The sequence below is a fragment of the Chelonoidis abingdonii genome, chromosome 20, assembly GCF_003597395.2.
Source record: "Chelonoidis abingdonii isolate Lonesome George chromosome 20, CheloAbing_2.0, whole genome shotgun sequence".
NCBI classification, from domain to species: Eukaryota; Metazoa; Chordata; order Testudines; family Testudinidae; genus Chelonoidis; species Chelonoidis abingdonii.
This window is the reverse complement of record NC_133788.1, coordinates 16,186,521-16,202,247: the sequence shown is the minus strand read 5'-3', so window position 1 is coordinate 16,202,247 and position 15,727 is coordinate 16,186,521. Positions and strand designations below refer to the sequence as shown.

Genomic DNA, 15,727 nt, shown 5'->3' with positions numbered 1-15,727 from the left:
AGGATGCCAAAAACTAATTTCTGTTAAACAGGGAGGGACCTAATGGACCAAAGTTTCAAAGCTCCTAAATTGAACATGCATGATTTGCATGCACATCTGTTTGCGAAGGCGAATGAGGTACTTATATGCATGGTTGCCCATTTTTTGTAGTCAGTGTCCCTATGGATGCACCAGTGTAAAGGGTGCATGTGATGATTCAGTCAGAAAGTCACATCCTGGAGAGCAATGGCCCTGCTGCAAGGAGCCTGTAATGTAAGGATTCCATCTTACAAAATGATCAATGGTTCATCTGGAGTTGGGGCTGCTCAGCACCTCACAGGAATGCTCAGCACCTCACAGACTGGGTCTTATATTATGGATAATATAGACGAAGGGATGGTTGAGAAGGTGGGGGAAGATGCATGATGACACTCACATGAATTGCTTTGTTTGGCACACATCCTGTTAGTTGTGGAGTTTTTTGTTAGATGAATCGTATGTTAGGAGTACAAGGTCAGGCATAAGAGCGGGAACAGATGACAGAGAAGAGGACATTAGTGGTGAGCATAATGCTGAAAGAAGTACGTTTTAAGGAGGGTGTTGTAGGAGGAAAGCCTCAGCTTGCTTAGTGCTGGCGCAGGAGGTAGGCTGAACTATGAAGCTGAAAAGGGCTCATGAGACATGCAGGGAAAAAGGAAGTGAAGGGGAAAACAAAGAAAATGACCTACATTCTCAAAAGTTACTAGCAATTTGGAGAGCCCCACTCGAGACACCTTCAAGGGGCTTAATTTTCAGAATGTTTTGAGCCCCTGCTCTCTAAAAATCAGACCCTTTAAAATGTCTCAAGCTGGGCACCCAGAAGTGGAGGTACCCCAACTCACTAGTCACTTTAGAAAATGTAGCCCAATGCGTATAATGTGTACGTGTAGAGGATCCTGGAAGTTAGAGCTAGGCAAGAGCTCTTACATCATGTCCGCCCTCCTGATATTTTGGATAGTGGCCCCTGGCAGAGGATGTCTTAACATACGAAGTGGCTGAGCCCTCTAAACTATGCCCTCAAAATGTGTGTGCATAAAACAGCTCATTGGGAAGAGAAGCACCCCTTAGCGGTGGGGTGAAGCTTAGTGATTTAATATTTATAAAGTGCTTTGGGTAAGTGCAAAATCTGATAATCAGTCTGAAAGTGGAGCTGAGTCTCTCTGCCCTTGCAGAGCATAAGGGAGGGTGTGAACACCATGCTGCTTTAAAAGCCCTGAGTGCAGTCAGCTCTGTCCCTCAATTACTTCCTACAGAGATGGAGGACACAGTGACAGGAGGAGAACTTCCAATCAAAGCCTTGTCTTGGGGCTGGTGGAGGACAGGCTGGTTTTGCTTCTCTTCTTGAAGATAAAGTTCAGAGAAACCTGAAACCACCATCCAGGACAGGCATTGACCAGTAGTTCATCTCTGGTTCTGCAGAGTAATCGTGGGAATATGGTGTCGCTCCTGCAAGACCACCCCGTGCTTCAGCAGGTGTTCTGGGTGGAATCATGCCCATGGCATTCTAATGGAGGCTACAAGAAGGCAGGAAGGTAGGTGTCAGGAAAAAGGACCTTGGCACATCAGTGGCTCGACATTAATTCTAAGACAGGCTTACAGCAGTCAGTCATCCTGGGCAGGGCAAGACATTATCTGCTTTCATTTAAATAACGTCTTAATTATAGGTTTCAGAGTAGCAGCCAGGTTAGTCTGTAGCCGCAAAAAGAACAGGAGGACTTGTGGCACCTTAGAGACTAACAAATTTATTTCAGCACGAGCTTTCGTGAGCTACAGCTCACTTCTTCGGATGCATAGAATGGAACACACAGACAAGAGATATTAATACATACAGAGAACATGAATAGGTGGAAGTATGCATACCAACAGGAAAAGTCTAATCAATTGAGATGAGCTATCATCAGCAGGAGAAAAAAATCTCATGTTCTCTCTGTGTGTATGAATCTCTCCTGTCTGTGTGTTCCATTCCATGCATCCGAAGAAGTGAGCTGTAGCTCACGAAAGCTCATGCTGAAATAAATTTGTTAGTCTCTAAGGTGCCACAAGTCCTCCTGTTCTTAATTGTAGGTTGTATCTTTTCATTTTGTAATTGACTATCTTTACTTTGAGTAATTCACACTTAGCAGCATCTCTGAGTAACAGAAGTGTATCACACCAGTCCTCACCTGTATGTACTTTGTGTTGTATGATACTTTATTTATTTATTATTATTATTTTATTTTATTTTATTTTATTATGATGACCAATTTGTCCCTGTGGCAGAAGGACCTCATTTACCTCTTCTGCAATAAAGAGAACTCTCTATGTTGTTTTCAAAACTATTAAGGCTTTGAAAAGTCCTCTGATTTTTTTTTTGTGTACCAGAAAGCCTACAGGGCTTCAGAAGAAAATGCTTACACAGGTCGGCTAATGCAGAAGGAGCACAGACCCCCCTGCTGTGTCTTACTGAATTGTAAATGTAGCTTCAGACTAAGGAATGAGTCATTTGCTTGTTAGAAAACATACGCACAGCACTGGGGATCTGGAAGCAGATTTTAGTGCCACTGATCTCTGGCTGTGGTCAGATTCTTGTTGTTGTCTTCCTGTCAGCCAAGCATTGTTTCTTGGAGGCAGATATCCACTGATATAAAATGCAAACACGACTTCCTGGAGAAAGGCAAAAATAGATAATGTGTTGGCTAAATTCAGTTGGGGACCTTGTTTACTAATGACTTCGGCCTTTCATCATCATCATCATCATCACTCAGTTCAGAGACAGTGCATGAGCTTGCAGCTAACAATGCAGCTAACAATGAGAACTACTGTATATTTATATGGTGCCACTCATCCCAGAGGATCCCCAAGTGCTAAGCACACAGGATTTATCTTCTCCACTACTGAAATGTAGCTACCTGGGGGGTGAGAGTAGCAGCCAACTTGTGCTGAGCAGTCAGAGACACGGAAAATGCTGGCCGGGACATGAAAATTGCCCTGGAATTTTTAATATCCACACAAAGCAGGTGTAACCCACTGGTGATTGTATGTTCTGGGTTCCCCTTTGTGCTGATGAACAGAGGATATCAGTTGTTATAGCCCACAGGTCCAGATCTTTAGTTCAAGATCTAGTGGCTGATGGTTTTAGCTCTGGAGGTCCTGGTTCAATTTCTGGTGCATTGGCCAAGATGGCAATCATCACACAGGGAGGACCTAAGTTTTTAAGGTGACAGATGAAAGACCCACACATAGTAAACTGCAGGGAGCATGAATGTATTTGCTTCAGAAGGTGGGAGGATCGAGTCGATCATGCTGAGATATGATGCAGGTCTAGGAAAGCTGGGTATTTCAAACCATTAAATCATCCCCTTCGGAATGTAAAGGTACAAACCGTACACAAACCCCTTGGCTCTTCAGAGAAAAGCCACATAAAGGCCCAGAAATCTGTTCTCTTTTCCCCTAAGAATTTAAGGACTCTAATCTAAGAATCCTGTGCTGCTAACTCAGAAAAACCTCCGTTGATTTCTGATTTTTTTTTCTTGTGGCTTTTTGTAGCATTGCTGAATGAGAGGGAGGAACACCTCTTACAGATTACTGCCATCAGCGGCTGCATATGGTCACTTCATATTTATTTATGGCCCTCTAATACCATCCACAGATGCTCTTTGTGGTCCCTGGAGCTGCACAGTAATAGTGGAAATGGAGAGAATCTCCTGATTTTACATGGCTGGCTAAGGTTTCATCTCAGATATGTTTAATTGCTGGACACACACTTCAGCCCTCTGGGAGATTTAATTAGAAGTATGGGGAATTTATTTATAGAATGATGGAAACAGATGGTCTGTCTTTGAGCCAGACAGGTAGATTCAACGGTTGTGGGTCCAGTCCTGTTCAGGGTGGACATAAGATAATAGTTAAAATCTTGTCCATGATGATATTGACTAGGAGTGATGCTCATTTCTCACAAAGTCAACTGGCTCTCAACATGCTTTTGGTGTTCCTTGACCCCCCATGAATGCTCCAGAATAAGGTATTTTCTTTCTGATCTCCATATAACCAGAGGGTTCTTTAATCTGATACCTTGTAATAAAGCTTTTGTGGATGTCCCTGCTCTTTGGAAGCGCATTGAGCTTACCATATGGCTGGGGAATACGGAGGCTATATTTGTGATGTGATGCTAATTAATTGGTACCTTTATCTGCCTTGTCTGTATTTTTCAAAAACAAGAAAATGCTTGTTAAAGTGCCATTGTAAACAGAAAAGCGTTTCTGTAAAAACAGCATTATGGAGTTCCCTGTTTATTCTCTCTCATGGTCTTCCACATCAAATTTACTAAGTTTGCAAATCAAAAGATGCAAAAAGGTTCCTAGCTTCCATTACTGCGTTGCTGATGCACTAGGCAGCATAGATGCCAGTACATTTTCCCCATCTGCATTAGCTCTGCAACTCTAATGGGGTAAGTGCTTGTTTTGTTAGTAAATTAAGTGTTGTGACTTGAGGACATGCAGGGAGCGGATATGGGAAACAAGGAGGTGCCATTTTCACAGTCATTTTCCCAATTACAGCTGCAACTTTCATTACAATACTCTGCACTTCTGTAGCACCTTTCATCTTAAGATCTTAAGGTGCTTTAAAAACTATGGAATACTGAATGAGAATGAGTCATCATAGTAGGTAAGGAAGTATTATTATCCCCATTTTATGGATGGGGAAGTTGGGGCACAAAGGAGGACTATGCCGAGAAATACAGCAAATCTGGGAATAGAGGCCAAACCTCATGACACCCCACCCTGTACTTTGGTCCCAAGAACGTCTTTCCTTTCTCTTCTGTGTTAAGTAGACAGACAGCTTTGGAGTCTGGGGACTGAATAATAATAATTGACTATCAAAGTAATCTTACTCTTCTGTGCTGTGTAAGGATCTCCCTGTTACCAATAACCCTTTCTAATAACAGATCATGTGTATTAACGCTTCTACTTGGACAGAAATTCCCAGTGGTTCATTACTCATCACATGAGCAGGGCCAGCTCCAGGCACCAGCACAGCAAGCAGGTGCTTGGGGCGGCCAAGGGAAAGGGGTGGCATGTCCGGCTCTTTGGCGGCAATTCAGTGGCGGGTCCCTCGGTCCCTCTCGGAGGGAAGGACCTGCTGCTGAAGTGCTGCTGAAGAAGAAAGTGGTGCCGTGGAGCTGCCACTGACTGCAATCCTGGCTTTTTTCCCCGCCACTTGGGGCGGCAAAAATCCTGGAGCTGGCCCTAGACATGAGTACGCTTCATCTTATGTTTCCCAGGTGAACTGAGTGGAAATGGCTGGAGCTATCAAGTACCGATTTTGGGAAGCAGTAATCCAGTGCCCTGCAAGTTAAGTAACTTGGGAAGATTGTGATTTTTTTTTTTAAGTCCACATAATTCATGTTGACATCCCAACAGGCAGACATTGTCTTCCACTGTGCTACGAAGAAGTTTAGCTTTATGTTACTCAGAGTAATATTACGGCAGCTCCAGGCTAGTAAGGGCCCACAAAATTGTTCTGCTCAGACCTTTGTCTGCAGGTAGTTCAATGACTCCTTCCTGTACTACCTGGTGTAAAACAGAGAAAATTAAATTTACAGAACACTCCTTGGCCCAGCCTCTGCCCTATTCCACTGGTGTAAATCCAGAGTAATTCTTTTGACTTTAGTGAAATTATGCTGGATTTACACTGGCTTAATTTAGAGTAGAATGCGGCAGACTGTTGGCAAATATTATATGGTCCCACAAAGATGTCCTATGTATTTTAATTAAAATGCTAGCAGGGGTGTGTTTGTGGTTGATGGATTACATTAATCTACATTTTAAAAGTTGTAATACTGTGGAATGTGGAGCCTGAATGACCCCTTACCATTTTCCCAAAGAATATTTAATCATTAGCCTCTAGAGGAGCGTCAGAGCTCTAGAACAAGGGAAAAGAAGCGAGGGGAGGCAGGCCAAAGGAAGACGGTGAGTGTGTAGAGGGGGTGGGGGGAACACATGTTTGAGATCTGAAAGGAAACTAGGCCAGAAAAATGCAGCAGATTGTTTCTAAAAGGAGGATACAAGAGGCTTTGATATGGATATGTTCGCTGCCTTGCAAAGACACAGCACTGGAGAAGCTCTTTATCAGTGTCAAATTATGACAAATGACAATGGGGGAAAGTCACGGAGCTGCGGAACATTGTCGCAGCTGCAACACCTTGGAAATTATACAGGTATTTTTACTGTTCCGTGCCTTGGGGTTCCATTTCAGCCTTAATTAATCACAGAGAAAAGGGATTGTCGTCTTCTCTATTCTTTTTAAGTTATTTTTGTAGCACAGCACATAGCGGCCAGGATGGATGGGGGAATTACACGTGGACACATTTGGGGAAGATAATGCCCCATCCTTAGCAAGCATAAAAATGCATTATTGCCTTGGTGACAAGAGTAATTACAAAATGTGTCATCTGTCCTCATGTCAAGAGGAGTGCGACGCAAAAGCAAAATGGGAGGGGGCCAGGGGACAGTAAGCAACCGCAATCAAACAAGGGCAGTAAAAGCCGGTGACAATTCCTGCACTGTTTTGCTGGAGGGTATAAATGATACAAACCAGTGTACTGATTAAAAAAAAAAAAAAATCAAGCCAGAGTTTCTTAACATTACCTCCAGTTTCTTTTTTAAGAGTTCCCTTGAAGCCTTGTCTATATAAATGTTGAATTATATGGTTCTTTGACTCTTTAGTAGAAACTGCTCTGAATTACATTTTTTATGTAATCTGTTTCATTTCCACCATTCTGCCGTATCTCACAGAGGAATATCTGTAACTGTCAACTGGCACATTCTTCCGTTGCTAGACTGCTGTGCTGTGTCTTCTAATAAAGCTGCCCTCTGTTCCACTACAGGGCAGTAATCTGTAATGAAAATTCCATGTGAGTGGTTAGGAAATGGGGTTTGAATCTGGGTATTATGCGTGATTTTCATATTATTCTAGGCATACATACAGTATTTGGGGGGTTAAAAAATAAAAGGGATTGTTTCCCACCAACTGTATTTTTATGGGAACTCCATCGTATAAACGTAGGGCTGGAAGTACCTCTAATAGAGGCATGTGAAGTACGTGTAGCCAAGCCCTCAACCTCAAACTTTCCTAGTTTGATTATCAACTCAAAATTCAGAAATATGCTTTTCAGAAAGGTTCAATGAACTCTCCAGCGACCTTAGTAGAGATGGTTGTGTCAAAATTACTTCCCCCTTTGGTACTTTTGCTTCCCATATACATTAGATACTATAACTAACATTCCCCCTCTCCTCCACATCTCACATATCAGATCATGTAAAAGCAGCAGAGAATCCTGTGGCACCTTATAGACTAACAGACGTTTTGGAGCGTGAGCTTTCGTGGGTGAATACCCACTTCGTCAGACGCAGGTAGTGGAAATTTCCGAGGCCGGTATAATAAGCTAGCAAGCCAAGCTAGAGATAACGAGGTTAGTCAGCAGGAGGTGAGGCCCTGTTCTAGCAGTAAGGTGTGAAAACCAAAGGAGGAGAAAACTGGTGTCTGTAATGGCAAGCCAATGTCACAGTCTTTGTTGACGTCCAGGAGTCTGATAGGGTCAAGAGTGCAAATGAGAGGCTGAAGCTGCAGCAGTGTCCTCTTTGAGAGTCGGGTCTCTGAAGTTTTTTTGCTGCAGGATAGCTCACCTAAAGGTCTGCTATAGTGTGGCCAGGGGGGAGGTGAAGGTGCCTCTCGCGAGCAAAGGGTGTTTATTGTATATTGGCATTCCTGAGTATCTGATTGGTCCAGTTATCCTTTGCCGGAGTGATTGGTCCGGGGGGAGGGGTGCATTTGGGCCGATGTACAAGCAGAGGGGCATTGCTGCATATGATGGCGTATATTTACAAAATTGGTGACGTGCAGGGTGAATGGAAAACCAGTGATGGTAATGCTTGATCTGGTTAGGTCCTATGATGGTGTCGCTGTGAGATATGTTGCGGCAGAGTGTGGCATCGAGGTTGTTGCCAATGGAATTGGTTCCTGAGCTAGAGTTACTATGGTCTCACGCGGTTGCAAGTTGCCTGTGAAAACGTTTCAGGTTGGCAGGCTTGTCTGTGCAAGGATTGCTCTCACCAAATCCGGGAAAGTGTGGATCCAATTGGGCCCAGTGATGGGTTGTAGATCCCTGATCAGATGCGTTGATGGGTGAGCTGGGGCTGGTAATGATGCCAGTGAGTACCTGTTGGTTTCTTTTGCGTTGGTTTGTCCCTTGCATAGGAGGCTTTCCTGGTTACAGGTTTCTGGCTCGTTGATCGTTTCCCTAATTTCCTCCGGTTGCGGAGTATTGTAAGTTTGAGGAATGCTTGGTGGGAAAGGATTTTTAGTAGTTTGGTCTCGTCTGGAGGGGTTAGGACAGCATGAGCGGGTTGTTACTTCTCAAGTGCTTGGCTAGACAAATGGACGTGTGATGGTGCCCAAGGATGGGAAAGGCTGGGAAGGGCATGAAGGTAGGCGTAGCGGTCAAGTAGCGTTTTGATATAGAGTGGTGTTAATGTGACCATCACTTATTTGCCACCGGGTGTTAGGAAATAGTGGATCTCCTTGTGTAATATTGGTCCAGGCTGAGGTTGAGGTGGATGAGTTTGTTGAAAATCGTGTGGAATTTTCTAAGAGTCCTCCTTCCCCATGGGTCCAATGATGAAAGATGTTCATATCCAATGTAGTCTAGGTAGAAGCGAAGGGCGTGAGTAGACCGAAGAGCTGAGAAAGCGTTGTTTCCAGGTCAAGCCATTAAAAATTATTGGCGTATTGTCGGGCCATGTCGGGGTTTGGCCATAGCAGTGCCACTGATCTGAGAGCTATCATATTCACAAACTTGAAAAGTTGTGTGTGAGTATTAAAGCACAGAGTTTGTGTGAGTATAAAGGAACAGGACCAGCCAGACCAGTTGTCTGTGGCATCAATCAGGGATAATGTTTCCTAACAGCTTGTATTCCCCATCTGTGTGGTGGAGTTGTGTAGAGAGGCCTCTACGAAGTCCATGGTGGCTTAGGACGTATTTCTGGGAGGTGACCAAATGGCATTGTATGTCCTCAGAAAATCAGTGGTGTCCACGGAGATAGCTTCGAGTGGCTGGTGGCATAGGTCTGAGTGTCACATTAACACCACTCTATATCAAAAATACCCTACCGACCGCTAACGCCTACCATTCATGCTCCCAGCTTCCCATCCTGGGCAACAATCACACGATCCATTTTGTCTACAGCCAAGCACTGAGTACAACCGCATCTGCTCTAACATCAGAGACAGAGACCAACACCTACAAAATCTCCACCAAGCATTCCCCAAACCTAACAATACCCGCACGAGGAAATGAGGAAACAGATCAAGCCAGAAGCCAGACGTGTACCCAGCAAGGCCCACCTCTGCAAGACAACCCAGAAAAGAAACCAACAGGACTCCACTGCCATCACTTACAACCCCCCAGCTTAAAACCCTCCAAACGCATTTCATCAGGAATCTACAACCCATCCGGACAATGATCCCACACTTTCACGGATCTTGGGTGGCAGCCAATCCTTGCCCACAGACACCTGCCAACCTGAAACGTTATTCTCACAGCAAACTGCCACACCGGTAATAGATAACGCTAGCTCAGGAACCCAATCCATGCAACACACTCGATGCCAACTCTGCCCACATATCTACACCAGCGACACCCAAATCATAGGACCAAACCAGATCAGCCATACCATCACGGTTCATTCCCCTGCACGTTCCACCAATGTAATATACGCCCCATCATATGCCACCAATGCCCCTCTGCTATGTACATCGGCCAACCGGACAATCCAACTAACGGAAAAAGAAATGGACACAAAATCAGATATCAGGAAGGCAATACAAAAACCTGTTAGGAGAGGCACTTCAACCCCCCTGGCCACACTAATAGCAGACCTTAAGGTGGCTATCCTGTCCAGCAAAAAACTTCAGGACCAAGCTTCAACGAGAAACTGCTGAGCTCGGTTCATTTGCAGAGTGACCACTATCAGCTCTGACCTCAACAAAGACTGGGAATGGCTTGCCAATTACAAGAAACCAGTTTCTCCCTCCCTTGGTTTTCAACACTCTACTGGCTAGAACAGGGCCTCAACCCCTCCTGACTGAACTAACCTCGTTATCTCTAGCTGGCTTGCTAGCATATAATATACCTGCCCCTGGAAATTTCCACTACCTGCGCTACGAAGTGGGTATTCACCCACGAAAGCTCACGCTCCAAAACGTCTGTTAGTCTATAAGGTGCCACAGGATTCTCTGCTGCTTTTACAGATCCAGACTAACACGGCTACCCCTCTGATATCAGATCATGTTATATATATGTGATCCTGTTCTGTGAATTCTTCTTCCCCCATTATACATTATAAGTGTATCTTATAATGTTCAAAGTGCTTGGCTCTCCATGGATACTTGGGGAACTGAGGATGTTGGTAATCCTGAGTATGAATTTGATTCTCCTCTGACTTACATGATGTTAATAAGGGATAACTTTATTGAAGCCAATGTTTATCTTTCAACCAAGGTTCTCAAAGTACTTTAGAAAAGCCTGAAATCACCTGTTGGAGGTAGTTATTTCTGTTTTACAGATGTATAAACTGAGGCACAGACTTGTCCAATGTCACATGAGTCAGTGGCAGAGATGGAAGTAGAACTAGACATCCTGACACCCCTTCATTTTCACTAACCTCTAGACTGACTTCCCTATATCTCTCTCTCTCCTGTATAGAAATATCCATATCAGCATCCACGCCTACTCCTCTAGGCAGGGAGTAATGAAGCAGAGGGTGATCTTGCAAGGAAGCCAAATATAAATGATGATACATTTTAACGTTCATTTTTGATTCCTTGAAAATCCCATGGGAGAGTGTGGAGTTGTGTTGGAGTGGATAATCTAGTATTTCCCCATTCACACAGAAGATGTACTGGAGTTGTTGTGTATTGGTTTTGTAACAACAACACTTTGCATGCTTTATAGGCATTTTTATGGCATTTAGAAAAGCCATAATATCTGAACCCCTCCTAATACTATTCAAATTATTCTTACACCTTGTGAAGTGGGAAGTAGTATCCCTATTTTAGGAGGAGAAACTGAGGCAGAGAGGTTCAATTACTTGCCCAAGATCACACAGGAAATCTGTGGCAGAGATGCAAAGAGAACCTACATCTCCAGACTCTCAATTATTAGCTTAATGACAAGACCATACTTCTTCCATTCTCTTCTATTGTAGCCCTTCCATTCGAGGCACTCTAAGCATTTTACATTCATTCATAAATTCCACACAACATCCCTGTGAACAGGGTATGTATTATAAATATGGTCTCCTTTTTATTAATGATTATTTATATCCCCCAAAGAGAATGAAGACTGCACTTCCTTCACTTACCAGCAGGTGCCTCTGCAGTCAGTGAGAATGAATAGACAGACCACTGGAATGTCATGGTTGTTATTACTTTTTACATTTGTAAGGATTTGGGGGGCCAGCAGGAACTATTGAACCCCAAACATACCATGCAGAAGTACTGTCTGTACCAAATGGTATTTCTTTTCTTTGCCCTGAACACACATTGAATGCTTGTACAGTTCACATGCTTTCCAGGGTGTTTCTATGACCACTAAAGGATAGAAATTGTTTTGTTTTGTTGTTGTTTTGGGGTTTGAAAGCAACCTGGTCCTTCATCAGACAATGGTAAACCCTGGAGCCCATGTATGATACTGCAGCTTTAATTACGTAGCCATGTGCTGTCATCATTCTCGTGGAAACTGAGAATGTATGGGGTTATAGCCTGTTAAAGTGCTTTGACCAAAGCAGTGAGTGCAGGCACAAATGAAGTTACTGCAACATTCTCGAGGTTTTATCTGGAAGAAAGGCATCTTGGGCCTTCCCCTTTCCTCCCCTAACTATATTTAGCTCTTCCTACTTAAGATTCTTCCAATACCCTCATTTTCCCCCTCTTGATCAAAACAAGGACCTTGCCCAAGATATTTCTAGGACGAGCGAAAGTGTATTTTTAAAGTTTGATTGCACAGTTGTGTTTTCCAGGGCATGAGTTCTACCTTCATGTTCCCCTTAGAGTGTTGAAGGATCAATCAAAATGAAATTAAACAGACAGAGCTACAGCATACTCGCTCTTCCCAATGGAGAGAACAAAAGTCCACCTTTGATCTATGGAGAAAAAAAGTGCTCTCTCGGCAGTGATGTCACCAGAGAACTATATTTAGGATCTTAATAAACCAAATCCAAAACCCACATGGTTTACAAATAGTTACAGTTGGCTCAGTGCCAAATGAACCTGCACAAATCCTGTCGTATAAAACTGATCATTAAAAATTATAATAGTTACTCGTTGTGGAGGACTTTGAAGATGTAGAGTGCTATACATGGGCCTAATCCAAAGCCTCTTGAAACAATGGGAATCTTTTCAGAGACTTTTGTGGGCTTTGGATCAGGCCCTGTAAGAGCTCTGTGATGTTAATACCATTGTTGTATTTCATGGTGCTGATGTAATCAGAACTTTCTTCTAGGTCCCAGTCCATACAAGAGGAGCTTTGCTCCCATATGGAGTCTTGTTGACAACAATAGGAGGTCAAGGAGGAATAAGGGTTGACCCTGAGGGTAGCTCAGGATAAGCCCTAATGTGGGGGGAAGGACAGATTACCCGACAACTGCCTGACCTTTTTGGTATTGGCCACTGTTAGAGATAGGATCATGAGTAGATAGGTCTGAGGTCTAATCCAGTCTGTTGTTCTCATGGCCTGTGCAGATCCCTTTGCAGAACTGGGGTCTTCATTTAGTTCCTGTTGGCACTGGGTTTTAAAGACGCGAATGGCTAGGTATTGTTGTTATGTTATCTTCTGTGATGCGTATGTTCTCAGAGGGTTATACAGGTGAAAGCCCTATTTTATGAACTCTGATTTGAGGAAATGCCATTTCATTCCCAAATGTCTTTGTGTCCCCTTCACCTGAGATTAGGTTACTGTACCGTCTCTTGAGCTTACCAAAGCTTGGTGTCACCCAAGTCTTATGCAAAATCGAAGCTCTAATGTATTTCAGAGTCATGTGGTAACAAGAGGGCTAAATTTAATGGGATTGTTGTGGTATTAGACTTTTCAAGCAGAAGCAAAATTCAGCATTATTATTATTCCTGCCACCAAAGAGACAGAGGAATAGCTTAGTGTGATACACTAGGCCTAGTGGGATGAAACTAAGAAAAGAACATTTAGACTCCGTATCAGGAAATGTTTGGCAGTGAGATGTATTAGACTGTGAAACAGTCCTTAGGGAAGCAGTGGAAATTCTGTTGCTTGGGTGTTTTAAAACTAAACTGGACAAAATACTAGAAAAGGTGCTATAGAGAACAGTCCTGTACTAGTGGGGAGGTAGCCTGCAGGATCTAATAGGTGTGTCCTGCCTATAACTTCTGTGATTCTCTGATAATGTATATCTAGCATCATAGGGGAATATGGTGCTTTAAAGAAGCAAGGCAGGATTCTGATTTGAGCACAATCAAGAATAACTCCACTAATTTAGATTTAAACAAATGTACGTGTCTGACACCAGACTCTGGCTCCCAGTTTAACAGTGTTTCGCTCAACAGGCCTGCAGTATGTAAATGAACTAATGCCACCAGTGTTACAATTGGCTGAGTTACTCCTGAGGTCACAATCCCATGCCTTGGTCCATCTGTCCCTCACCATTGCCCTGACAGGAGGACTTCTGGGAATGTGATGGAGGACATGTCCGCTTGAGGGACTCACTCAAGATACCACTGACTCACAACTGCTTTTCACCCTGCTACTTCAGATGGCAAACCAGATCCAATCATTCTTTGAGAGAAGCACAATGGCACTGTGTAAAGAAGAGACTATTCCAATGACCCTGGACATGCTGATGAGTAAAAAAGTGGAGACAAATAATCCTCAAGCCAGATGCCTCCTCTCGACGCTGGCATCGGCCATGTGCAGCCAACATGCATCAGATGTGGAAAAACTGCAGCAAGAACTGAAAAACGTGCAGAAGGACATGAAGGATTTCAAGCAAGAGGTGACAAAGGTGATCTGTAAAATAGAGGGCACCCTCAGCTACATGATGGAGGTGGTAACGAGACTTGAAACCAGAAGCAACTGTGTGGAGCAGCAGCTGAGGGAAGAAGAAGACAGAGGCATAGTACGGAACAAAGTACTCACATTCTTGCTGCCGAGGGAGAAAGAACTGCGGGAGAAATGTGCTGATCTAGAGAGGAGGCTTTGGAGGAAAAATGTCTAGGTATATAAATCCTCAACGACAAAGGGGAAAAATAATAGTGTCGTACCTGAGAACTGCTCTGGACTCACAAGCAAGACTGATCTTTGAATACTAAGTGTAAGAGCTGAGCAGTTATGCCAAAACCTTTGCTATTTGGAAACCAAACTATAAAAAGAGGGTCTTTATACCATTCATGATTTTATATACCACTTCTTCGTTTGCCGTCTAAACTAAATTGTCCTGAACTTTTCACTCTCTCTTCAGACAGAGGACTGTCCATTACTTTATTTTGTTGCCCTTCTCTGGTCCCTTTCCCATTTCTGCCACTGCTGCTAATGAGAGTTGGGGGCATTTGGAACCTGAAAGGATCAGGCCTTATACATTTAGTGTTCTGCTGACATCACGAAACAGGAGTGATCTGTGTCCTCAGATCCACCCCTTTGGAGGTGATGTGTGTGTAGAGTCACATGGGGCCTAATCTAAAACCTACTGACCTCAACAGACATACTCCCACTGACTACATTGGGCTCTGGAGCGTGCCTGTTACTCCCACTTACCTGTGCCTCGTCTCTGTAATGCAGCAACTGATGCTGCATTATTGAGTTCAGTGACACACGCATGTAGAGGAGGAGATAATTTAACCTATAGAACAAGGGGGGCTCTGGTGCTAGTACAGGAAGTTACCTCTGTTCCCCAGCTCTGATTTCCCTTCCATCCTCCTATATCTTATTCCTTCTTGTTGTCTCAGGGTACGTCTACACTGCACGATTATTTCGAATTAGCTTAAACCGATATTACAAAACAGATCTAATAAAATCGGTTTAGCGCGTCCACAGTGGGATTCCGAAATCGATTGTTTGCGTCCATGGTCCAAAGCTACCATCGATTTCAGGAGCGGTGCACTGTGGGTAGCTGTTCCTCAGCTATCCCATAGTTCCCACTTCCGTGTTGAGAGCACAGTGCCTGATGGGGCAGAAAACACTGCCCCGGGTGGTGCTGGGTACAGCCTCACCCCTCCCTTTGTGAAGGCAGCAGACAACCCTTTGGCGCCTTTTTCGCGGAGTGCATTGAGCAAACGCCATAGCACAGCAATCTTTCCCTTTTTTTTTCACGTGGTGGTGGGGGGAAATAAACTGAGGAGCTGTTCCCTGAACCACGCCAGACACTGTGTTTGAACCTACAGACATTGGGAGCTCAGCCAAGAATGCAAATAATTTTCAGAGACTGCTGTGGACTGTGGGATAGCTGGAGTCCTCAGTACCCCCTCCCTCCCTTCATGAGCGTCCATTTGAGTCTCTGGCTTCCCGTTACGCTTGTCACGCAGCGCTGTGTATCCTGCAGTTTTTTATTCAAACGCTTTGGCATTTCGTGTTCTGTAACGGAGCTGGATACAACAGATTTGTCTCCCCATACAGCGATCAGACCTAGTATCTCCCGTACGGTCCATGCTG

The 15,727-nt window shown here is 43.9% G+C and overlaps 1 protein-coding gene across 1 annotated transcript; it reads left to right on the top strand.

The window, feature by feature from the left end:
• Positions 1-13,820: 13,820 nt before the first annotated feature.
• CCDC182 (coiled-coil domain containing 182) lies at positions 13,821-14,468 on the top strand. Its single transcript, XM_075074084.1, has one exon. It carries the CDS (start codon positions 13,836-13,838, stop codon positions 14,295-14,297), a length of 462 nt encoding a protein of 153 aa, XP_074930185.1. The 5' UTR covers positions 13,821-13,835; the 3' UTR covers positions 14,298-14,468.
• The last annotated feature ends 1,259 nt before the right edge of the window (positions 14,469-15,727 follow it).